Here is a 25,659-nt window from a genome sequence, read left to right on the forward strand (position 1 = left end):
TGTTAGCAGAAGTTTAAATAATTTACTACGCCCGTCTCTTTGCAACGGTAAGACTCCATTTGAACTCTTGTTTGAGAGAAAGAGGTTTATGCCTGCTCTGCACACTTTCCCCAGCCCCCTCTCTAGGCAAGAGCAACTGCTGGTGACAACGCTGCTGAGGGGATCCCGCAAGGTGGAAGCTGCTGAGGTGTAGCTTAATGAGAGATAAAGGTTACCCAGGCTGTTAAAATAAACCACCACTTGTTCTATTATTTAGCCATTCAAACATGCTCTTTGCCTACATAGCAATCTTGTTCATAGGTGTGATGTTATCTCTGCTTTTGCTTTAGCTTGTTTAATGAGAATAAGAACCCTCACAAGATATGGGGGTCATATTAAATGCATTAACATGATAACTCCTGTGTCATGTGTATAATTCGAAGTAATGTGTCAGAGTGGCATCTCTTTGAGTCTAAGAACTGTACAATTCCTGACTGTATATGTTTACTCATGTTGATGAGAACATGAACCTAGGCATGCCTGTCTTTTTCTGCTGAGACACAGCCTAGGGTGAGTTTAGACATGAGTGACTGATGACAAGGGGTCTGTTTTCACAGCCTCTCCACCTAACAAGGTGGAGATAAGAGGCTCGTGGTCACACTTAATCATAGGCAATCAAGACAGTGCCTCTGACCGTCACTATGAGCTCAGTGGTTAGCTTTGAAGCTCCCTACCTCCCAATATAATTTGTTTTTCTTTAAACCACCAAAAATAAAACCTGGTGTTTTGGAACTCCCTGGTGCCACAAAAAAGTGGAGAGCGATGACCATACATTAAATAGTTACAAAAGCACATCCTATGTAGTGAAGATATAAAAATGCATTAAAATGTTTGAAATTGATAAATAAAGGAGATGTATGAAAATAAAATATGAAGAGAAAATGGTTTAAAATGCACTTCTTTGGTTATAATAAGCAAAGTGTAATAAACTTGAGTTCAATTACCTATGGTTTCAAGAATCTAAGTGGCGATTCATCAACGAAGAAAAATAGCCTAGCAATGGTAATATTTGTTCTAGAATGAAGAGATATTTTCTTGCTAGGGATTTGAAGTAGTTTATAAGCACTTTGAAAAGTGGGTATGTATCTGAAGTTGTTGCATGGGATGACTGCCCTAAGCATTTTTTGTTTTCTTTTTCTTTTTTCTGGGCGTGATATACAATCAGAACATAACCTTATATGAATATATGCAAACTTTTGAGGTAGGTGCAGGATTGATGATGTACAATTTCGTAAAATAAAGTGGGCCACCCATGACAATTGTGAGTGCAGGCACAGGGTGAGAACTACCTTTGATAAGATAAGGGAGTTGTGGGGTGATCAGGATGTAGTGAGCAGAATAGGTCCAGGCCCTCGTCAACGGTGACATACATATCTTAATTGCAGGGACAGGGTCTTCAAAGGAGAGTATGGAGACACTGCTCTGGCGGAGACCATGTGGGCAATAATTGCGAGATAAATTAAAGGACCTCTTTGAGGTGTACATCGAGTTCTGTACAGGGACGTGGAGCAGAAAAACCCACCCCATTGAGAGCGCATGTACAAAGTGAAAAATGCCTTTTATAAGGTTGTGGTGGTGGGATACATTACGATAAAGTCAGTGTAAGATGGGTAATGCAGTCAAAGCAGTACCAATACCATTATTTCTACACGTTTTATGTATTGATGTTCTATGGTGTTGGTGACGGATGAGTACCTTTTCCACTTCATCTAGTTATTTTTTGAAACACCATAAAAAAGTCTCAAGATCATTCGTATTTACTTATTCTTGCAAACCTATTCATAAATGTAATACCCTCATATTTATAGTGCGTGGAGAACAGAAGAAACTTGATTCGCAAAGATAAGTATAAGCAATGCAACCTTTTTTAGACTGCATGAAGTTATTGTTTGTACTGCCACAGATACGTTTATGCTGAGCTGAATGACTTAAAACGTATCAAAATAAGATCAAGTTGTGTATGAGGGTTATGAAAAGAATACATTCAAATGTATCTTACAATATCAAAGATAGAGGAGTCATATTTGAAAGTTATTATAAGTAGAAGCATTTTATAAAAATGTCTTAACTTTTGTCAAAACATTGCGTTTAAATAAATAATGGAATGATAACTACAGGTTATATTGATCAGGATTTGGAAATGTCTGGACAAATGAAGTATATTCCCCAGATGACTCTAATAAAGGTAGGATAACATGACAAACTCGGAATCACATTCTTCCGTGAATCCATCATGTGTACGATCGAAAAAGCCCACAAGCCCAAACCATCTGTGTAAATAATCGAGAAAATAGCTCTGTTGAACTAATTGAATAATTCATTTTAACTTTTTTCTCATAACTTTGATTAAAGTTGGCATACATAGGAAAGTCAAAACATATTATCAGATAATATCAAATATTTAGACATTGATATGCAAATGTATATTTACGGGGAATTAACTCCATTGGAGTTTTCTTTTGTGGTGGTTATACTTGTGAAAAAAGAAATTTGAGGACTCAACAAAAACAATTGGTTTAGAATAACATAAGTATAAAACATTTGGGAATATAAATATAGTGAACTAACGAGATCACAATAGCATTATAAATGGATATATAAGGTAATTGTGCAAGTTTACAACAGTTAAAAGGCATTGACACAATACTTACTCCTTGCTGGGAACACAAGGGCAAACTGTTTCAGAAAGTTTGTGTGAATAGTCAGCATCATCATTTTCGACAAAGACCATTTTTAAAGCAGGCTGCCTTGAAGTTCCTTTGCTGGGTCACACATGGTGATGGAGGTTCATCTTCGGATATGGTAGGCCAAGCATTCGGAGTGTGTTGCGGCAGCATGTGTTTTCAACCAACAATTGCATCAATTGACATCTAACGCATGTACACCAAGTGTATTTCGGTTCATGCATGAATTGGTAAGTAATAACTGGGAAAGAAATATTAGATTTTTAAATGCACATGTACATAGTTGTTTTTAAAATGGTATTCAGAAAGAAAGTCGTAAGAGAACAAATTCAGTTGAGAAAAGTGTGTTGTCAATTATGTTAAAGTAAATTTGCACTGTAATCATTGGTACATGAAACCATGTACTCATATATGTATCTGCATTTCAGGTAACACATTTGTCTATTATTTAATTATTGAAATGCAAAGTTCATGAAGAGAAAAGCCATTTTAAGTAGTGGAAGTACCTTTTTTTTGTCTGCATCGTAGTTGGTAGATGAACTGAGCAAAAAGAATGTGTCTTGAAGGCCAGAAATAAAATGGATAGACACAAAGGAAGGAAGAACTCAAATGTCAAGGAGAAAGGGTTTGTAGATATTTATTGAGCGAAGAGCCGTCATGTGATTTCCACGGACACACTACAATGCGTAAATAGGACGTTTGTCACAACGTCAGTGCACAAGTTAGACAAAGGGCCTAGCTTAGCGGACTGACATTCTGGATGTCACCATGATGGGTGTGTTCTACTTTTTTGCCACCAGGGCATTTGAGCTTAGGCGATCGACTGATCAGATTATCACAAGATGGTGGTTTTTGGACCCATGCGGTTCATATATATAAATGTCTGGAAATCTAAGGTAAGATGCATTGAAAGAAAAAATGTAATAAAAAATAGCTGCCTTGTCGAATAAAACTCCTAAGTGAACCGCACCTTTAAATACCTCAATAATAGTTTATTTCTCAGAGATTTACTCCAGGTCTGGTTTCTGATCCCTGTCATCCTAGTGTCGCATGTGTATACCCTGAAACACTGTCTCAAAGGCTTAGAATATTTTGCGATCACACGAAGTTGCACCCGAGTGTCCTAAGTTTAAGTGTTGATAAGTATATTAATGTAATTGGCGAGTGGCATTAAAAGAAATGTCATGGATACATATTTTAGAGAAATTGAGTTTGTTACTCTGAAGTAAATTGTCGGTCCTTCATTTGTAAGTGCTCCATTTGTGTCCGTGAAGTGTGGTTTATTGAAAATAGTTTAAAGCAGTATTCACAAGCAAATCGGGTGTAACTTAACCGAGATACCGAACCCTGCTCTGAGCAACCTATTCATAATAGACAAAATATCTCATAGTTCACCTTCCTAATGGATCCGTTTTATAGTGTATTATTTCTTCTTTATCAACAGTCTATCGGGGGTCACGAGCATGGTGAAGAAGATTCTAGACAAACTGAAGACAATGACCATTCTCATAGTCATGGAGCTGAAACTGAGAGCTTTTTAGAAACGCACGATCCAGTAATGAAAGGACTTGTTGCGATTGTTGGCATTTACCTTCTTTTTATCGTCGAGCACTGTCTACGCATGTTTAAACACTATAAAGAGAAAAAGGTAAGTACTTCTTTTACTTTAAGGGCCACTGTTGTGTATTGCATCAACAAACAGTTGCATTGTACAAAGTTGATTACCATGGGCTGTTTCACTGAAGCATGTTCTAACTTGTGTTTGCCGAAACACACCGGTAATTGAGGAAAAACTGCATTTTGCATGTGGTCGGATTAGGAAAAATTGATGCCTTCCAAATTCCCTTTTCTCAGGCTTCCCCTCGATGTCTTAAATGGAGTAATAACATTTCTAAACATTAGTACCCGGAATCCTTTTTCAACTCACCCATATGAATTAGCAGTTTAAGGCCCATCCCTGCAAATGTGGAGCTATGTTGGTGAAGGGCTATCCCAAGCCCTCCACCCACGTGGATTCTGGATGCCAAAGCATACGTGAGTCTATTCTGTGTCTCCAACAATTATATATGCATGGATATGCTGGTAGCAGATCCCTTGCCTCGTTCAACCAGTCCTTCTTTCTGAATGCATGTCCTCTCAGCCAGTTCTTCTTTCTACATGCAAGTCCTCTCTGTAAATCGGGTGTTCATGCATGGGTATGCTCTGGCAGAATGCATGTGACACTTGAGCCCTATTTTCTGTCCCTGTTTTCGGTTGCCAGTTAACCATTTGAGTGACGGCTGTACATTTTCACCAGCTACCACCATTTGCATATTTCTCCATATGCATAAGCACAGAACAGTAGAGTTCCACAATTGATGAGTTTGGGGGTAAAGTCAAATTCTGCCATTGCTCATGTTGCAAAGCTACTGGGAACCTCCTGCAGATCAGATATGTTACACATGCTTTTATATTTGTAGATACATTTCCTACTGTAGCCTAAATGATAGGAGTGTCTATGGGTTGGATCTCAGAACACATTTTCATTAGAAGTGTGTGTGAAGCATTCTTATGTAAATGCTGGCTATATATGGCTTATCTTTACATGTTTTACATATACAAACTCCTCCAAAGTGTCTGTGTTATAAAGTTCTTTCTAGCTGTGCCCATAGTGAAAAACTAGACCGAGAAACAAGATGGTAGATGTTTAAGGAAAAATGGCAGCTGATATGTTAAGGCAGCAAGGCTTCACTGAAAAGTCCATCATGCAGTGTGGGAACAGTTGAGCCTTAGTTATTCTCTTACTATAGTGCAAGGATCTCTGAGAACACCTCAAGCAATAATTTTTCAGAATATCTCACTACGCTCAAGGTAAGGCCGTTTTTCTTCCAGTGTTTTCCTCATTCTTTGCCATACCTCATCCTTTTTCCAGGGAACATCCTAGCACTACTTGATAAAGGGGACTCATGTGGTGGGAAGACATTTAAAATGGATTATCATGCAGCGTGTAGTGTATGTCTCCCTTGTTCCCTTTCGTATAATCATTTCTCAATTTGTCAAATAAATGCCATATAAGCACCTGAATCCAGGCAAACCTTCTATGAGTCTCTGGTCATCTAGATGCTCCCAACCTCCCAAAAAACTAAGAAATGATCTGGCCTTCAGAGGGGCAGCATATATGGTGGTCTCGGAAACTGGCAAGCGTAAGGTAGGGCACCAGCAGGCTGACCAGCACCACTGCTGTCACAGGTGGACATTCATATCTTTAATGTGAAAAATCATGGATGCGACATGTTCGTCGTCGAGAAAATCTTTCTCTGGACCATACTGTGCTGTTGAAAATGCCAACATCGAAGGATCCTTCAATATCGCTCACTTTAGTGCCACGTTACATTAAGAGATGGGACTGCTTCACTAGCACACATGCACACATGCACACACCAAAACGGCCTAAGACATCCCTGAAGTACCCTAGAGAATCCCTGCCAACCCAAGGTGAACAGAAAGTGCACATCTCCTAGGTCTTCTTCCATCCCTAGACCAAGGGATACTACTTTTCCAAAATCTTTTACACATCCTAGGCCCATCACACCACAGTCTCCTCATATTCCCAGGGAACAGTCTACACCACCACTGATTTGATTGAGTACTCTCCCTTGTCTCCAGATTCCACCCCCCTGAGATCCTCACTGGCTCATGACATACTCACCTTTTTGGAGGCGACAAGAAGAATGATCTACTTTCACGTTTTGGCTCCACAATTTGTCTACCATTTATTTGAGTCTCTAAAGCCTGAGGAAGGTTCTTGCCTGTTGAATGCTCTTGTACCTGGTATAAATCAATCTACAAAGAAAACCTTCTTGACTCTGACCTCAGATAGATGCTGTAGGTAAAAATGGCATTTACTACAGCCGTAAAAACCTTAGGGTTGCCAGTTCCTCTGCACTGTTGGGAAGATACGACTGGGATCTGTGGCAGTGGGTCCGGCATTATGTCTCCTTCCTGCCAGAGGATAAAAAGCAGATTTCCTTGTGATAACAAAAGTTCCTCTATTGTCAGACCAACTCATCAGTGTAGAGGACATTTCTGAATTGGCGGCACAGGGCTATTGTTAATATCCTGACAATCCACAGACAGTCCTGGTCTAGAATGACTGAACTCAAAGTGGACTCCCTGCAAAATATCTTTGCTCTCCCCTTTTAGATACTACCCAATTTCTGACGAGGAAGTGACCTGCAGGAAAACTAAAGCAGAAACCTTGAATGCCGTAGGCTTGGGACCAAAGCAGAGAGACTAGCCGAGGGATTCCTAAAGCCACGATGAGAGAAGGTTGCACCCTTCTACAATCAGTCGCAATATTGTCCGCAACAGCCTCTTAATTCTTACACTCTACTTGAAAAGTATAAGAAAGGGAGAGTAAATGGTCCACCAGCTGCGGCAATAAGAACACCACCCCTACCTCTGTGGCGGCAATAAATCTATCCCATGCTTCATCGCCTCCAAACCCCCAAAGGCATCGCAAATCGCCTAACATTGTGGATAAATATCACTGTAGACCACTTGGCATAAAAAATAATTAAAATGGGTACAAGATCAGTTTTTTTTTTTCATTCACCACACATCATTCCACTGTAACGTATACGCCCACCGTATCTGGACTAGGAGATCCAAGAAGTCGATTTCTTCTTTGAAATGAATGCAGAAGAAAAAGTGCTGTTTCCCTATTGAGGAAGAGGCCTTATACTCAAGGTGCTTCCTCATCTGAAAAACAGTGTCTGCTCAATATTGACTACATTTGAAAGTGACAGCTAAGTTGGTGACGAAATATATATTGAGGGGATTGACTAAGTGCTGTTGACCTTTAGGATGCATATGTCCACATACTAAATCTTCACAACAGCGGATTATTAATACTTCTAATGCAAAGTACTCCCATTGCAGCTCAAATAGGTCCCATGTTTTTGTTATCAAGTGCATATTTGTAGTGGCAGTCCATCTGGGAAGGTTCAAGAGTATCCTGTTCTAGCCATATCTTGATGTCTGCCTGATGAAGGCCAGTTAATTGGAAAAAGCGAATCAGGACTTTCAAGTGCCTCACTGTTTGAGAGCTGGGCCTTGGTGTTGAATATAAAAACTCCTCTGAGAACTCAACTTAGTAGCTTCAATCCAATCCTTATGAACAGTTCTGGACCCTACCACGTTAAGAGTGTCTAGTACAAAAGAGTTTTTCCGATCTCTGAAAAATGCATCAATCTACTGAGAACCCCCTGCCCTCCCAACTGTTGGGTGACTTCTGTGCTCCATGGCATTCTGCATCTTTATTGTTCCAAACGCTCATGAGTCAGTTACACATGAGGACACTGCAGGAATGTGTGGAGGACCAGTGGTCTCAGAAACAAGACTCCTGGGAAGAAAACCAAGCCCTGTCATCCTCTTCAAAAGAATTGTTACGCAGGTGGAGTAGGTTAAAGTTACTTAACAGAGTAGACTTGCAAACGGTTACACTGACTAAGGAAATAGTGACTGGCTGCTTTGAGTCGGTTTTGTACAACTTTGGAAGGGTACATTTTTGACAAAGGACCTCTGGTCCACAACAACACGCTGGAACTGAGGGCTGTTCATCAACAGCTGAATGCTTTTCTTTCATTCAAACATACTGCTTAGCCAGAGGAACATGATTGTGATGTACTACCTGGAAAAACAGGGAGGGAAGATACCAAGGGCCTTGTCTTAAGTAACCCAGGCTATTTTGCTCTGGCATTTTGCCGGGAATATGAACATAATCACAGTGCACATTCCAGGAGCCCATAATGTGCTGATGGGCTTTTTGTGTCGGTTGTTTAAGGAAGACCACAAATAGAACAATGCTGGGGAATTTCCATACAGAGCTGTTTCCCCCCCAAACATAATTTTCAAAATAACAAATCTTTGCCACCAGGTATTTGGTAATGGATGTATGGGGCTCGCCTTGTGATAGATTGTTTAGAGGAATCTCTGTATGGTTTTCCTCTGATTATCCTGATATCCAAGGTGATAATCAAGCTGAGGGAATCAAGAGTAACAATAATGATCATAATTTCCCAGCATGCTCCCGCCGGTGATGGTGCCTGGATCTTCTGTCATTGTCGATTCAGCATCAAAGGTGATTGCTGCGCAGACCAGATCTTCTGTCCATACTGAAAGGTAATGCCCTCCGCCACAAGTTGCCACCACTAAACATGACAGCTTGGCTCCTGAGATTTATAAAATGCAGGCATTTATATCTCCCAGGCTACTGCATGGATATTTGGAGAAAGGTGAGAAGACTATCCACTAGAGCTTCTTAAGCCTTCAAGTGGAAGCACTTCTTTCTATGGTGCCATCTTTAGGGTCACAACAACATCACGTCTTCAGCTGAGAAAGTCTTTTGCTCTTTCATCTGCCAAAATCTGCTCTTTTTGTCCTGCACATAAGTGCATTTAGCAGTTAAGTCCTCTTCAGTGTCCTCCCTTTTTGTAACCTCCAGGGATCATTGGTTGCCTGAACAGCCTTAAAAGTCTATACTCCAGTGAGAATGGACTCCATTGGGAATTACATATTTTCCATTCTAAATTAATGGGTTCTTCTTTAGAAACCACACACAAGTCTGACATGCAACGCATAAATTGGAGAGTAGCCTTTCTAAGATTTGTCTGGTCAGCCTGAAGGGTTAGCGAAATCCAGTTCCTGTGGTCATATACCGGGCATTGATTGACAAACAGGCCAGACCATGTAAACAGATTAACAAAGTTGTATTACTAAATGTGTGCAGGATTGGCCAAAATAAACCTACTGTTTGAATTAAGCTAGAAATTGTCAGGAGGGGTCTTCACCTTTGTGGAGTAGTGTTGTGGGAGAACATATCCAAAGAAAATGTCTCTTGTGAAAGTAAAGTGTTCCGAGTTTAGGGTTGGTTGGCCCTGGAAAATCTACACAGTACTTATGAGCTCACAGTTCTGAGTTTTAATGGGTTCCCACACCATATTTTCCAAGGTTTTGGGGGTCTCTTCTCTTGCGTTTTCAGACCTGGGTTAAGGGTTCCCACATCCTTTTTCACACAATACTCTGAGCCCTTTCCCCTTGGTTCTTAGCGCCGTACTGGACTCTGTTGGTGGTTTCTCTTAGTCGGTTCGGCCTTCTGATATGGATTGGAGTCGGAGGATGACAGGGGGCTGTCCTAATGCTGGGACAGGGAGATCAGTAGGTTCTCCACTTCTCCTCTGTCAGGGTTCTGCTCGTCCAGCCGCCTGCTCCAGTCCCTCTCTCCTCCTCTGCTTCTCTCCTGGAGTTTCATTCCCAAAAAGTGTTCCCTCTGTTTGCTATCTTCTTGGGGGTAGCCCTTTTTGGCTTGCTTCTACCACATTCTATGCTCTGAAATTTCCCCCTTCACATCCTTTACTGGTCTTAATTACCAATTCTACAATTCCTTCTACTTCTTTCTGCAGGTTCCCAAGTTTCCTCTCACTTCTTTTCGATAGCTCTTTCAGCTTTCAGAAGTTTCTCCACTTCTCCAGCCTCATGCTACACTTCCTCTACGCTCTCTGCTGCTCTTTCCTATACTTGCTATTCTTGTCAATCCATCATCACTGTATTCTCTCCTCAGCTGTCTCTTGTCTGCACCACCTTCACCTTTTTGGACACCTCCTTCACCCCTTTGGGCACATTCTTCCCTCCTTTTCGTCCGGAACTTCCTTCTCCTGGCCCTATGGGTCAATCTCCTCCCAACCTCTTTCACCTTTTCCTCCCCGGCCTTCTGGTTCTTGCTTATTCCAGCCGACTTGATCTCCCACCTTCAGGCCTTGTCTTTACCCAGCGTCATTGACCTTTCCTGCAACCTCCTGTCTTCCTTAGCCCATCCGTCTGGGTCTCTACTACAGCCTCCTGCTTTCTGCTTTCCCCAAGCACCATGCACTCTGCTCCAGTCTCCTTTTAGTGTGCCCTTGGCTCCTTCGAGCTATTCTATGTGCCTACTTGGCATGGCCTTCAGCCATTTTCAGTGCTTATTCCCCATGCACCATCCGTAGCCATGTTGTGCCAGTGGTATACCACAATCTCCACGCTCCTGGTCACCAACCGAAAGTGGACACTAGCTTTGACCTTCCATGCCCCAGGCAGCCCGATATGATTTGGCCACTTTGCCCAGGGTGTTGTCTTCGGTCATGCACTGGCCCTTTTCCATGGCTGGTCCGTTGGCTACCATTAGCTCTGCATACTCAGCCACCCACCCAAAATGGGTATTAGTAGGTAAATATCCCCGGGCCAGTCCTTTGGCCAGGCCCTGCGCACTGCCCAGTAAACATGGCTGGAGACGGATGCCCTTGGTTTCCGCACTCATTTGGCTCATTGTATTCTGCCATTTCGCGTGTTCTTCCTTCGCGTTGCCACTGCCTGTTAAATTCCGCACATTCTTTTTGCATGTTTGTATATCAGATATAGTGTGTTAGGCGTATCTGGGTAACAGTGCGCTAAGGTCCTCCCAAGAATTAATAATGCTAATAATGGAAATGGGAACTAAATATATCGTGTGAGTGTAGGCTGCGGTACAGGTAGAAAAGGTGGGTTACACCAAACCTCCTAGTTCAAGAATTGAATTTGATTATTCTTCTACTCCGCGCTCAGCACCCCTCTTAGGATAGAGGAACTATGTAGGGAAATAACAGAATAGCTTGCTGGCGAGATAACCATTGTTTTATTTATAGTTGCAATCGTTAAACATTGGCTCAAATATGGTCGTGTAAAGGGACTTGGTTCAAGTTTCTTAAATAGCATGCACAAAAAGAAGAAACTCTCACACATTAAAGTAAGAAACTGCACATAATGTTGTGCGTGTTGTATCCACTTAATACAAATTGCATATTCCTAAATATGAATTGCAACCATTCACTAAACATTGTTATTATCACACCTTACTAAACATGTGCCTACCGAGCACAAGCAGATAGTTGTTGTTGTGGAATGGCTTACTGAAACTTTAAATGACATACACAGAAAATTGCCAACGCGTGTTTCGACCCGTTGGGACCTCCTCAGGGCAAACTTTAGCAATACAACTCATGGAATTTTTGTTAATAAGCTGTCCATATATTCAAAAGAGTACACAAATGTTGCTGTTAGAAGAGAGGAGACATCTATTACGTAGTTGCAACATTCCACATTAAAAATCATATTGTTAGTTCTTTGGTAAATGTTATTCTATTTATATCATAAGTGATCTGACTACCTGGAGTTTCTGGTAAGATTGTACCACTAATGGTTTGTTGAAAGTTCTCTGATAAACAAAATGCTCTTTTTAATCTGAAGTTACCCATTAATTTGTTGGAAAGGACTAAACAAATCAACATCATGAAATAATTGGCAAGGCAACCATCAAGTGGTCATATAAGTGAGCCTGTGTGTCATTATAAAAAGTATAGCAGCTCGTTTGTAAGCAGAATCTTTACGCTGTCGTCTAATGCTAGAGAAAAGAAAAAAGAAAAAAATAATTGTGATGCCGACGTTTAGTGAATCCAGTGTCATGTCTATAAACTGCATTATGGATTCTGTTAAAATAGACTCAAACGTACGTCTCCATGAATTTCCCTCTTACCTATTAGTGACAGATAACCCATTTGGCTGTGACGTGTCAGTTAAGGGTGTGGTCGTTATTAGCTTGTCCAGTTCAAAGGCAGCGTTGTAGTCGAGGATTATGTCTGTAATGGTCTGCCTAACAGCGCATGCCAGCTGCAACAGATTTAAAAGGGTTGCACTAAATTGTCATGGTGTTTCACGTGGCAAAATCAACATATATGCTGGTACTGAAGAATATTTAAAGAAAGTGGTACAACGTTGTGTGGGATGTATTAACCCACTTATGATCTGCCCTGCGGCATCACTGTGTCCTGGCGGTGCCAGAATAATCAAAATGGCTGCAAAACGTCTGGACATGCCAAAACCTATGGAAATGGCGCTCTACAACACGAAAAGATGGCTGCCAAATCCACAATGCATGTTGTCAGTGGTGGAACGGAGATCGCACTCCTGAAACATGTCTCGGGGCTGCCCGACAAGTAAAAATGGAGCCTGCATGAAAAGCAGTGCTTGATGAAAGAAATCTGAAATCTTGCATTTTAAATCTTTTCCTGGTTGCTGAACTGCAGAATGCCGGTACAAAACAACCGCAAACATCCAACATTCTTGCTGGTTGTCACATTTTACTAAATTCAAGAAATCATTGTGAAATTGCAATATCCTGGAAAGCTAAATTGGTCATCAAAACACCCACAGCACAAGTTTGCCTGCCTGTGGGAGCTGTCAAAATCTGGGCGCAGTACCAGCGGCCACCTGAATGACTGTTTTCAAAAGCCTGCATTAAAACTGTAAACTTGTACCACTAAGATCTAATGTCTGAAATCTAAGTGACCTGTTATCAAGAGTAACCTAGGTTGTAAACTTCATGGTTACAGTCTGGAATCAGTGTTCTAGCTGCTAGTTTTAAAATTACAAGTTTATTTAAACCAAGAAGAAATGTGAAAAATGACATTTAAATTAAGCCTGACTCCAAGCCAAAACCAGGAGAACCACTTCCCCCCCCACAGGGCCAGACAACTTCCTTCTCTCTAGAACAGGAACTCACATTCATGTGATGATTAAGAGGGGAGGAGAACTTGGGCTGCTGTGGGAAGAGCACAATCGACTTCCTCCAAGGCAAGGAGATGCTAATCAAGAAGGATCGTAAATGGCCTCTGCCAGAAAGAAGGGGGCGGAGATTGCTTCTGAGCTGCAAGCAGGAGAAGTAGGCGGGGACAGACAACCTTTTGTTGATTCACAATGGACAAAAAGCATATTTCTAAAAAGACTGATAATTTACTGTGTACAATTGTAAAAAAATATGTAAACCCCGGACTTCTGAACCTAATTTTTGGCTGCACATTTTAAGAGGAGCCAGAACTCTGTGCTATGTTCTGGGAAGTAACTGTAGAAATTATGGTCTTACTCCAAATATATTTATGTCAAAAGCATGAAACTTCACACACTTATGTCCATATGCAATGCGCACAGTTGTACACATTTTTGGATACACTAGATATTGTGTTCCGGCCCAAAAGGGCAGAATTCTGTCAAGCCGACACAAGATCCTACAATGACTGGGCTTGGAAGAGCATTTGCTCCACAAAATACGTGATCTAGATATGTTATTGTTACAAAGTCTGCAAAATTGTAAATATGTATTATACTAAAAGTAGATTTCATGTTCAAAAGCCAAGGGGAGGATTCTCTGACTCGTAAACCCACATCATCATGGTGACACCCTGTTTTCTCCTCCAATCAAGGGAGAGGGGAGACTCTAGCCGATAGCCAGCCTAAGGGGCGTGTTTAGGATAATCCAGCATACACACCCCTTTACCAAATGCATAGAAAGAGACAGCTGAGGACTTAGAGACACACAGATTCACCCACTAACCAATTGCTGGCAGAGCACCCTGCGAGAGGACCAGACATCTTCCTTGCTTCAGACTCCAGAAACTTGGCAAGCAGAAAGGCCCATTCTAAAGCTGAACCACTCTCTGCTTGGCCTTATAATTCCAGAAACCAGAATTTACCCCAGACACCTACGGTGAACAAAAGAACAGTCGGGCTGGGCTCTAACTGCTTTCCTGCAAAATAATTATTACCAGAATCCAAAGACCCAATCTAGTTGTGCCGTGCTGTTCTGTGCTGTGACCAGATAGCTGTGGCCAGAGCCATTGCCGACCCTGTCCAGTCCGGTGTGCCCAGCAGCCTGTCCCAGTCCGGTATGCCCAGCTGAATTTCTGAGCAGAATCACTGATCTTGACGGCCCAGAACTCCTGACGGTTCTGTTCAAACCTATATAGTGACTATCCATAGTATAGGACTGTCACTAGCCTATGTACTGTCTATAGCAATCCCTAGCCAAATCCCTCCTATCTTGTCTTCAGAACTGTATTGTTAGAAATATTTTTGAATTGCCTGAACTCTTTATCTTATCCTAACTATCTTCCTTCTGTCCTAGTATTGTTAAACATATCTTTGAGCTGATATATTTCATCTGAAGAAGGCAAGCTCCTCGGCAGGCAAAAACTTGATTCAGAGGCACCCTGGTTTAGTGGCTGTGCTTCCGTGTGGTATTTGCCTCTTCATCGTCACCCCCTAGTGTAAAGAAATCCTGTTTGTCTTTTGAAAGCAGACAGCTGTTTTCCAGTTTTGCACCTATCTCAGAAAAACGACCTCCACGAAAACGTCCAAAACTTCTTCATTTATGCTAGAAACAAAATGTAAACGTCTGCTTGTAGCCAACATCCACAGCTTTCCATAGAACCAAAAACCGCATCTCGTATCCCTATAGTTCTCCCGCGATTGCGATTACCGCACGCAGAAAAGTTTCCTGCGAATTTTGTTTTAGGAAATTTCTATAACGTGTAAAACAGCTTTCCATTGCACCCGACCACATATTTAAGTTTTCACATTGCTTATTAGTGTCAAATCATTGCTAGTGTTTGTCTGCAATCATATAAAGCGGCTCCCATTAGAATTTAAACAATTTCAGTTATTTAAACCATATTTAGTGTTTTACCAATTCCATTCAAAGCCAACTTTAAAACCATTTTTACAGTTTGCCAATCAATTCTGTTTCTCTCTTGTGTTTGCTGGGGGAAATTGGGATTGACATTTTATTTGAATTCTGCATTCTCCAGCATGGGGTCTGGCATGGATTCACATGCTCATGAATATTCCCCGTCGTCAGGCTGGGAATCCTCGGTAAAGAAAAATCGGTATCAGTTTCGTTTCTGATCTCTCTTTCGTAGTAGTAACCAATCACTGATCTCTGCGTTATACTGACCTCAGCCAATGACTGCCATCTCCCTAAGCCCCGCCTCTGGCAGCCATCTTCAGATTTTTACCGCACGTTCAAGTGTTGGGATCCTCGTGCTATTGCTCTCGAGCTTTAGTGCGTTTTCGCGCTTTTTCTTAGGAAAATTCTCTCTTTTTTCGGTCAAAGAGCCTCAAGCTCCACCGTTTCTTTATCCGATCAACGGGGACCCGTGTCGGATTCTTCTACGCCCCTCAAGGGTGAAGATTTCGTCGAGCCACACTTTTGGAGGACTCCAGAAGTTTCTCAGGCCCATCTCGGACATGGCCCAGGAGAAGGGAAGTTCGACGCCCGGAAAGCTGTTCAGGGTCTGCCCTGGATGCCAGCTTCAGAATGTCTTTAAGGAGGATGAACACTCCCTTTGCCTCTACTGCCTGCATGAGGACAAGACGCACGTGGAGAAGGACTGTGCGTTTTGCGGCAATATATCGGAGCGGACCATGAAGGACCGCCATCTGCGTCTCGCCAACTGGCTGGAAGGGAAGAGCCCGTCAGGCGAGAAAAAGAAGAAGTCTGAGCGGTCTTCTAAGACCTTTGAGGGCGCCCCGGCGATGGGGGCCCAACAGAAGGCCAAGCACCGCAAGCCCGCTGGCACCGGGAGCGCCGAACGGTCGGGCTCTACGGGTGCCAGTCAGGGCGCATCCTCCCCGGCGCCATCAACCACGAGCCAACGCTCTGGCTCGGGTAAGAGGAAGGCCGAGCACCCGGCGAAGCTCCTGGAGAGACTCCGGTCGAGCTCGAAGGCCCCATCGGAGGGGGAGCGAGGCGGTGACCCTCCCCCCAAGGAGAAGGCGGTGAGCGCACCTAAGGTGGTGAAAGCCTTGATCCACCCGGCCAAGGCCTCTATCGAGACAGTCGCGGCGGCCCTGGCTCAGCCTGTGGAGGCTACACCAGTGGTGGCGACCGCGGGGCCCAGAGTCTCCCTGCCACCGCGGAGGGAGCCCTCTTTCATGCCCATTGACAGGACCCCCGTGAAACCTCCGACGGAGAAGAAAAAGGGGGGGCTGGAGGTCGTCATGGATTCGGCCTTAACCTCTGAAGAGGAGCTGATCGAAGTCTTAAGCCAAGGCGTTGGCGTGGAAGAAGACCAGCCCGTCGGGAGGGACCCCGACGTCGGAGACGACGATAACGTCGAGGGTGCCGACGGGGCTCCTGACTGCCCGTCGGAATCCCCTCAACCAGTGCCGCAAGACAACTCGGCGGCCATTTTGTTGGCTATACAGTCCTTATGCTCTGAGATAAGGACGAGATTGCCGTTACCACCAACGGAGGAACCGCTCCCGACGGGGGACCCGGAGCCAGGCTCTTCTGGGAGCCCTCCTCCTAAGAGAAGAAGGATTCATCCTCCACCTCCTTTTCAACCATCGCGCCCTGCTCAGCCCTCCTCCCCGTCCACGACCCGGGGGGATGATCGGGGACGGACACGGCCGCAACGGGTACAGACGACGAGGCTTACGATGAGGATCTCCCGTCGTCACCTCCTCCCCGGGCTTCCCCGCCCGACGAGATTGGATCGTTTCATGCCATGATCGCCAGGGCATCCAAGCTTTTCCAGCTCTGCCCGGAAGAGAAGAAGGAAGGTTTCCTTTATCAACGGCACGAGACCAAGAGGAAGACGGTCCTCGCTGTACCTCTACTGGACGATATCTGGGATGAGGGTCTCGCCCTCCTCAAGAACCCATCCACAACGCCTGCGTGAAGGGATCGGTACGAGAAGAAGTACCGGGTCCCGGACGCGGCCCCCTTGTGCCTTCGGGCACAGCCGACCCCGGACTCGGTCGACTCCGCGGCAGCCAGGAAGAAAGCGGGGGAGGCCTCGGCCTCTACGTCAACCTCCCCGCCAGACGGCGAGGGAAAGAAATTGGACACGATGGGACGCAGAGTCATCTCATCGGCAGCGACGACGATTAAGGCTGCCAACGCCTTGGCTATCGTAGCCCGCTACGATGGGGAGTTGTGGTACAAGATCGCCCCCCTGCTGGACTTCCTACCAGGCGACAAGAGGGCGGAGGCCCTAGAGATCTTGCAGGAAGGAGAAGTGGCGTCGGACCACGCCATTACGATTGCGACGGACATCGCTGACACTGGATTTCGCCAGTTGGGCAACGGCGTGTGCCTTAGGCGGCGTGGATGGCTCAAGGCAACGGACTTCCGGCAGGACGTGCAGACCAGAGTCTTGGACATGCCGTTCGACGGGAGCAACCTGTCTGGGAAAACAGTGGATGATTCCCTACAAGCCATCAAGACGGACACGGAGACGGCCCGGGCTCTTGGTGTTCTCCAGCAACGACGGCAGCCCTTTCGGAGCACCGGAGGCAAGCAGAATGCCTCCAAAGGTTCCGGCGGCGGATATGCCACCTACCGTCAAGCGGCCCGTTCGTCTTCACAGGAAGCCTACAGGGGACGAGGCAAGTCGGGCGGACCCTGCCGTCGTTGCCCGGGAGGACAAGACGGCAAAGCCTCGTCGAAGCAGGACTGAACCGGCCGTGGGGTCGGGCCCCCACCGAAGCATCCCGGTGGGAGGCCGGCTGGCGAACTTCGTCAGCGTGTGGGAGTCCATCTCCACCGACCGTTGGGTGCTGGACGCCCTGGCCCAGGGTCACGCGCTCGAGTTTCTAAAGAAGTGCCCGCGCGCCCCCCGTGGCCAGGAAGGAACATCACGTCCCTCAACTTCTCTTGGAGGTAAAGGCGATGCTCAAGAAGGGCGCCATCGAGCTCGTCCCAAAGAGGCTTCGGGGCTCCGGAGTTTACTCAAGATACTTCCTCGTGAAGAAGACAGGAGGATGGCGTCCCATCCTGGACCTACGACGACTGAACAAATTCATCAAGGCACAGAAGTTCCGGATGGTCACCCTCCAGCACGTCCTGGGTCAGCTGGAGGAGGGCGATTTCCTGTCGTTGGATTTGGAGGATGCTTACTTCCATATCCCCATCCTAAAGGGACACCGAAAGTTTCTCAGGTTCGTGGTCCAAGGGCGTCACTACCAGTTCAGAGCCCTTCCCTTCGGATTGAGGTCGGCACCCAGGGTGTTCACCGAGTGCCTCGCACAGGTGGCGGCGCGGCTGCGCCTGGAGGGGATCCACGTCTACCCCTACCTGGACGACTGGCTCATCCGAGCAAAGACAAGGGAGCTTGCCGCGGAGCACACGGCGAGGACCGTCCAGCTACTCACGGACCTGGGATTCTCCATAAACTACGCCAAGTCCCACCTGGTGCCCACGCAAGACGCACTGTTTCTGGGAGCGAAACTCGACACAGTGGCGCTTCTGGCCTCTCCGTCGGAGGAAAGGACGAGGGCCATCTTGGGCAAGGTGCAGCAGATGCTGGTTGCGGACGCGGCCAGGGTGAGGTCCATCAAATCCCTCCTCGGAATGATGTCTTCTTGCATTTATCTCATCCGCCTGCGCAGGCTTCGGATGCGCCCGTTACAGGAGTTCCTGGATGCTCGCTGGATCCAGACGACGGGCAGCTTCGAGGACAGGATCACACTCGACGAGAGCTTCCGACGAGCGATCCGGTGGTGGGGCACCCGCGCGCATCTGACGGCGGGCATGGACTTCCAGACCCCGGGCCACCAGAAGACAGTGACCACGGATGCCTCCCTGGAAGGGTGGGGAGCGCACGCCGAAAATCTGCACGCGAGAGGTCTTTGGCTTCCGACGGAGAAGTCGCTCCATATCAACGTCCTGGAACTCCGTGCAGTGTTTTGGGCCCTCAGGTCCTTTCTTCCGTCCCTCAAGGGCAAGGTGGTGAGGATCTTCACCGACAAAACCACCACCATGTTGTGCATCAGGAAGCAGGGCGGAACCAGATCCCCAGCCCTGTCCAAGGAGGCGCAGGATCTGTGGCATTGGGCCGTCTCCCAAGGGATGTTTCTGGTGCCGTTTCATCTGGCAGGAATAAAAAACACCATCGCCGACTCGCTCAGCAGAGAGCTGCACTCGTGCCATGAGTGGGAACTACGACAGGATCTAGTGGACCGCCTCTTCCGACGGTGGGGCACACCCAGATCGATCTGTTCGCGACGGCGACGAACTCCAAGTGCCAGAGGTTCGCCAGCAGGTTTCCCCAGCCGAGGAGCATGGGCGATGCTTTCTTGTTCCCCTGGGAGGGCATGTTTCTATACGCGTTCCCTCCATTGCCGTTGCTGATCTGGCTCATCAACCAGCTCAAGAGGTCACGGTGCAGGATGATCCTCGTCGCACCTGCGTGGCCGAGGCAGATATGTTTCCCGGACCTTTTGGACTTGTCAGCGTCCCCGTCAATCAAGCTGCCAGTGGACGCGGATCTTCTCTCCAGGGAAGGAGGCGCCATCCTCCATCACGACCCGAAGTCGCTCAACTTGCAGGCCTGGCTCCTGCAGCGTTAGAGTTTGGAGGCTACGACATACCGGCCGACTGCAGAGAGGTTCTTGCAAAGGCCAGGGCGTCCTCAACTCTTAAATGCTATGGACACAAATGGAAGAGGATCTCTGTCTGGTGCCACGCACAGAAGATTAACCCTCTACGGATTACGGCTCCCCAAGTACTGCCGTACCTACTGAGGCTGGACTGGCGCATGCGTCCATCAAGATTCATCTTGCTGCGATCTCCCGATACACCAGAACCACGGGACGGACGTCTTTGTGGTCTCATCGTCTGGTGAAAGAATTCATGAAGGGACTGTTCAGATCGTTCCCGCCGGTGAAGGCTCCGACCCCGGCGTGGGAGCTCAACGTGGTGCTGACCAAGCTCATGGGACCTCCGTTCGAGCCTCTGCACTCGGCTCCGTTGAAGTTCTTGTCGTGGAAAACAGCGTTTCTTGTGACCATCACCTCTGCACGACGGGTGGGAGAGATCCAGGCCCTTTCCTGCAAGCCCCTGTACTTGACTTTTCATGACACGAGGGTAGTGCTCAGGACGCACCCCTCCTTCATGCCCAAGGTGCCGTTGGACTTCCACCTCAACGAACCCTTGGTGTTGCCTGTTTTCTTCCCGTCGCCTTCGTCACCGGCTGAAAGGACTTTGCACTCGTTGGATGTGACTAGAGCGCTGAAGTTCTACGTGGACCGCATAAAGAGTTTTCGGAAGACGTCACAACTTTTTATGAACTTTGGACCTGTCAATAAGGGGAAGGCTCTCTCGAAGGCTTCCATTTCCAGATGGCTCTCCGGCTGTATCATGTTCTGTCATCGGTTGGCAAACTGACCGCTGCCTGGCCGTCCGAGAGCCCATTCCACCAGAGCGATCGCAGCTACCACGGCGTTCCTATATGGTGTGCCCTTGCTGGACATCTGCAGGGCTGCTACGTGGAGGTCGACGCACACCTTCACGAAATTCTACTGCGTCGATCGGGATTCCAGGGAGGAGTCCAGGGTCGGCCAAGCAGTGCTGCGCAACCTGTTTGCCTAAGGTGAGCCTGGTGAGGAGGTAAGAATTGCTTAATGTTGAGTTTTGGATGTAATGCTTAATGTTGAACCTTTGCCACCTCCCGTGGTTGTGCATGTGTGTACTGCTATGTATTCTTTTATTCATGAGCATGTGAATCCATGCCAGACCCCATGCTGGAGAAGGAACAAGTTACTTACCTGTAACTGTTGTTCTCCAGCATGGGTCTGGCATGGATTCACATGCGAACCCTCCCGCCTACCCCTCTGCAGCTCTTCACTTGGTCATACTGCCACTTCACGTGCTACCAAATCTGAAGATGGCTGCCAGAGGCGGGGCTTAGGGAGATGGCAGTCATTGGCTGTGGTCAGTATGACGCAGAGATCAGTGATTGGTTACTACTACGAAAGACAGATCAGAAACGAAACTGATACTGATTTTTCTTTACCGAAGATTCCCAGCCTGACAACGGGGAATATTCATGAGCATGTGAATCCATGCCAGACCCATGCAGTTACAGGTACGTAACTTGTTCTTTCCTGAAACCTGTTCTCTCATTCCTCCTATCACTCTACATTGCATATTGGGGGGTTGAGGGGTGTGCAGGGGGAAAGAGTAACCACATTGCCATTTGATCGAACACACACCCACACAAGTAGTATTGCTGTGCTGCATTGTTTTTGCTCATTATTACTCCTTGTGATTAAAGAGATTTCTTAGTGTGACATCACCCCATTGGCGATTATTGTATTTCCATTAAATATAGTGTGATTATATTGTGATCTATATAAATACATATTTTAACTTTGCAAACCAGCCTGATTCCTGGTTCAGTGTAATCGGGGGGGTTCCAAGAGAGGGGCGTGATATAAGTGGTACATCGTTCAGAATAAAATAACTTTTAGACCCAAATAAATAAGGATTTCAGTTGTGCATTACACGCTAGACCTTAACTTAAGTGAAGTGCCGGATTGAAATCACTTACAGTTGCGCTTACCTGAATATATTAGTAAGAGCAAAGGGACTGCAAGTCTACACATAAATGTGATGTGCCATGTCACTGCTTAGAGAGCTGTAACGAAAGTAAGATGTTTTCATCATCCGCATTCGTCAACAAACCTTTCGCGGTACGTCTATGTTTAAAAATGGGTTTGAGTCAAGGGCATGAGCTAAATGTCTTCCTGTAACAAAGGTCGGGACAAGTAGTAATGGAATTCAACAGATGTTATATTCATGGGACACAAGATATAGGATCAGTGCATCCAAGAAGTGGCAAGTGGGCAGGCTGCATCCAATGCACAATGTACAGCCAATGTATCATTTCAGACAGGAGAGATTATATGTTGCCAGTATTCTCATAATATCTAAGTTCGGCTAATTAACAGCAGGTGGGGATACAAGTTTGAGCACTCCGTGGAAGCAACTATTTTTTCAAAATATAATACTCATGTAACAGGGCAACGAAAGCATTTATTATGCATTAATTCCAAACATTAGAAGGGTTGTACTAAATCTAGTTAATCTTCCTCTGTCTCAAAGGCAGCGTCAATTTCAATGGCCCAACTTCCATTTCCATTCGACATTAAACTCTCAGTTAACAAATTATGCTACGTAGCATTTTGCTAAAACATTGACATTGAATATATCAACAGAGCTAATGTTGCCGCCAGGACTGTAATAATCTGTCGCACGTGGACTTCATTTAAACATAGCCAATATATGTTCAAAGATCACAAAACTATGGCGATTTCGGGCAGGTATTTTCCAGTCATGCAAAAATAGGTCAGGTTACCTCACATGACTTCCGACTAACCCATATAATAAGGTCTCAAAGCCCAGTCCTTCCTTTGGCGTAGCAGAGACTGGACCCTTGCATTCATGCGTAGACTTCAGTTTTCTAACAAATGACTTCAGGTAAGCAAAGTTTGAACTGTTTGCATTTGAGCATTCCAAAATGCATAGACGTAGCGCGAAAGGTTTGTTGAAGGCGGATGATGAAAACATCATCTTTTACTTTCGTTACAGCTATCTAAGCAGTGGCGTGGCACATCACATTTGTGTGTAGACTTGCAGTTGCTTTGCTCTTACTAATATATTCTGGTAAGCGCAACATTGCACCACTTTCTTTAAATATTCTTCAGTGCCAGCATATATGTGATTTTGCCGTGTGTAGCACCATGACAATTTAGTGCAACCCTTTTAAATCTGTTGCAGCTGGCATGTGCTGTTAGGCAGACTTAACCCTCGACTAGAACTCTGCCTTTGAACTGGACAAGCTAATAACTGCTCCACATCCTTATTTGACACGTCACAGCCAAATAAGTTATCTGTCACTAATAGGTAAGAGGGAAATTCACGGAGATGTACGTTTGAGTCTACTTTAACAGAATGCATAATGCAGTTTATAGACCTGATGTTGGATTTACTAAAAGTCAACATCACAATTATTTTATTTTCTCTAGCATTAGACGATAGCTTAAAAATTCTGCTTACCAACTAGCTCCTATACTTTAGACAATCGCACACAGGCTCACTTATATGATCACCTGATGGTTCTCTTGGCAATTATTTCATGATGTTAATTTGTTTAGTTCTTTCCAACAAATGAATGGGTAACTTCAGATTAAAGAGAGCATTTTGTTTATCAGAGAACTTTCAACAAACCATAAGTGGTACAATCGTACCAGAGACTCCAGGTAGCCAGATCACTTATGATATAAATAGAATATCATTTACCAAAGAACTAACAATATTATTTTTAATGGGGAATGTTGCAATTATGTAATAGATGTCTTTCCTTTGTCTTTCTATCTCTCCTCTCTTCTAACAGTAACGTCAACATTTGTGTACTCTTTTGAATATATGGACAGCCTATTAACAAACATTCCATGAGTTGTATTGCTAAAGTTTGCCCTGAGGAGGACCCAACGGGTCGAAACACGCGTTGGCAATTTTCGGTGTATGTTAAAGTTTCAGTAAGCCATTCCACAACAACAATGATCTGCTTGTGCTTGGTAGGCACGTTAAGATGTGTCATAATAACAATGTTTTGTGAATGGCTGTAATTCCTATTTAGCAATATGCAATTTTTATTAAGTGTGGATACAACACGCACAACATTATGTGCAGTTTCTTACTTTAATGTGTGAGAATTTCTTCTTTTTGTGCACGCTATTTCAGAATCTTGAACCAAGTCCCTTTACACAACCATAGTTGAGCCAATGTTTAATGATTGCAGCTATAAATAAAACATTGTTTTGCTCGCCATCAAGTTATTCCGTTATTTCACTAAATAGTTCATCTATCCTAAGAAGGGTGCTGAGCGCAAAGTAGATCTTTGTATATCAGTTGTCCATGGTATGGTCCGTTTTATTATGCCATCAGGTGTCTGTGGTTTGTCTGATGAATTATATTGCTGGCATGTGTGTTCTGCATCTGCATGGTTATTGGTATGCCGCCTGTATACATGCGTAGTGATGTTGGTCATGACGTGGCCTTGTATGCGCATGACTCCTGCGCTAAATGTTTTAAAGGGATTTTGATATCTTCATCACCGGTCATTAAGCAATTCCTTCACTTCAACGACTTTGGAAGGTACATGCTTGACTGAATATGTACTATGAAGAGCGTTTGAAGTGTTACATTGTAGCAGTAAATGTTTAACAGTTTCCACAGATGCATTTACAACATATAGTCGACAAATCCTAGCCGCACAGTGTAGTTTACTCGAAGCCCCCATGACGTCCATTGTAGGAAGTAAGGCAGTTAAGTCATATGTATAGTGTCGTAGCTTGGGGCTTCAGAACTGATACACATACCCAGGACATATTCAATGAGGTGGACAGTGGGTTGAATATTCCTTTGCAAAGTATTTATTACTCAGATTAACAATATTCTGTAGGTAGTCTTCTCACCTTACTCTCAATTTCATGTCACTCCATATACATTGATTTTCCTTCCATATCTTTAATCTTTTGTACGGTACAAGGTTTCATACTTTCTCTAACATAATCTACTAACAAGTGACTGTCCTGGCTAGTAATTGTCCCCAAGGCGGTACTAAGTGGCAAGGCTAGTGTATATGATGGTGAATGCAGTATACTCTGGTAGAACTGAGGTGCATGAATCTGTGCCAATGCCATCACAGATGTAAACCCAATCTCATAGCAAATATGTTCCACAGGTAACAGCATTGTTGGATCCAGCTGTTACCTTTCGACATAGTGCACCCACTTGCTGGGTCACCTTCGTTTGCAGATATGCGTTGTGGTCGTTCGAGTTAGTTTGCTATTTTGCATCACACCCAAATGGTTATTGCATGATACTATTTCAATCTGCTTATTAGCCAGGGACCAATTTTAATCATTTGGCTTCTGAATATTAAATGCCATATTTTTTTGTTTTTTCTGCATTAATATGTAGACCTATATTTATTATTACTATTGATGGTCCTTTACATCCCAGTGGGATGCTTGATGCAGTGTAGATATGCATCTCCTTAGCGAAGTTGAAAGACACTATATGCTTCAGTGGCTGTGAGGTCTGCTAAATACAGATTGAGCAGCATAGGTGCCAATACATAACATTGCTTTAATCCGTCTTCAGTACCAACTGACCTCTGGCGTGACCGTCCAGTATTGATGATATACTTTACCGGTTTTGCCTTCATATGGTAGTGCAATGACCACCTTGAGCAGTAGGACG

At 45.0% G+C, this 25,659-nt stretch overlaps 1 protein-coding gene across 3 annotated transcripts in view; it reads left to right on the plus strand.

The window, feature by feature from the left end:
• SLC39A10 (solute carrier family 39 member 10) overlaps positions 1–25,659 on the plus strand; it is an 802,105-nt gene that overhangs the window by 295,721 nt on the left and 480,725 nt on the right. For all 3 annotated transcript variants that reach the window (XM_069615702.1, XM_069615703.1, XM_069615704.1), the window contains exon 5: positions 4,168–4,371. In XM_069615702.1, the coding sequence (XP_069471803.1) occupies positions 4,168–4,371 (204 nt within the window). The remainder of the gene's footprint in view (positions 1–4,167; positions 4,372–25,659) is intronic.

Source organism: Ambystoma mexicanum, chromosome 9 (genome assembly GCF_040938575.1).
Source record: "Ambystoma mexicanum isolate Mex_15411 chromosome 9, UKY_AmexF1_1, whole genome shotgun sequence".
NCBI lineage: Eukaryota > Metazoa > Chordata > Amphibia > Caudata > Ambystomatidae > Ambystoma > Ambystoma mexicanum.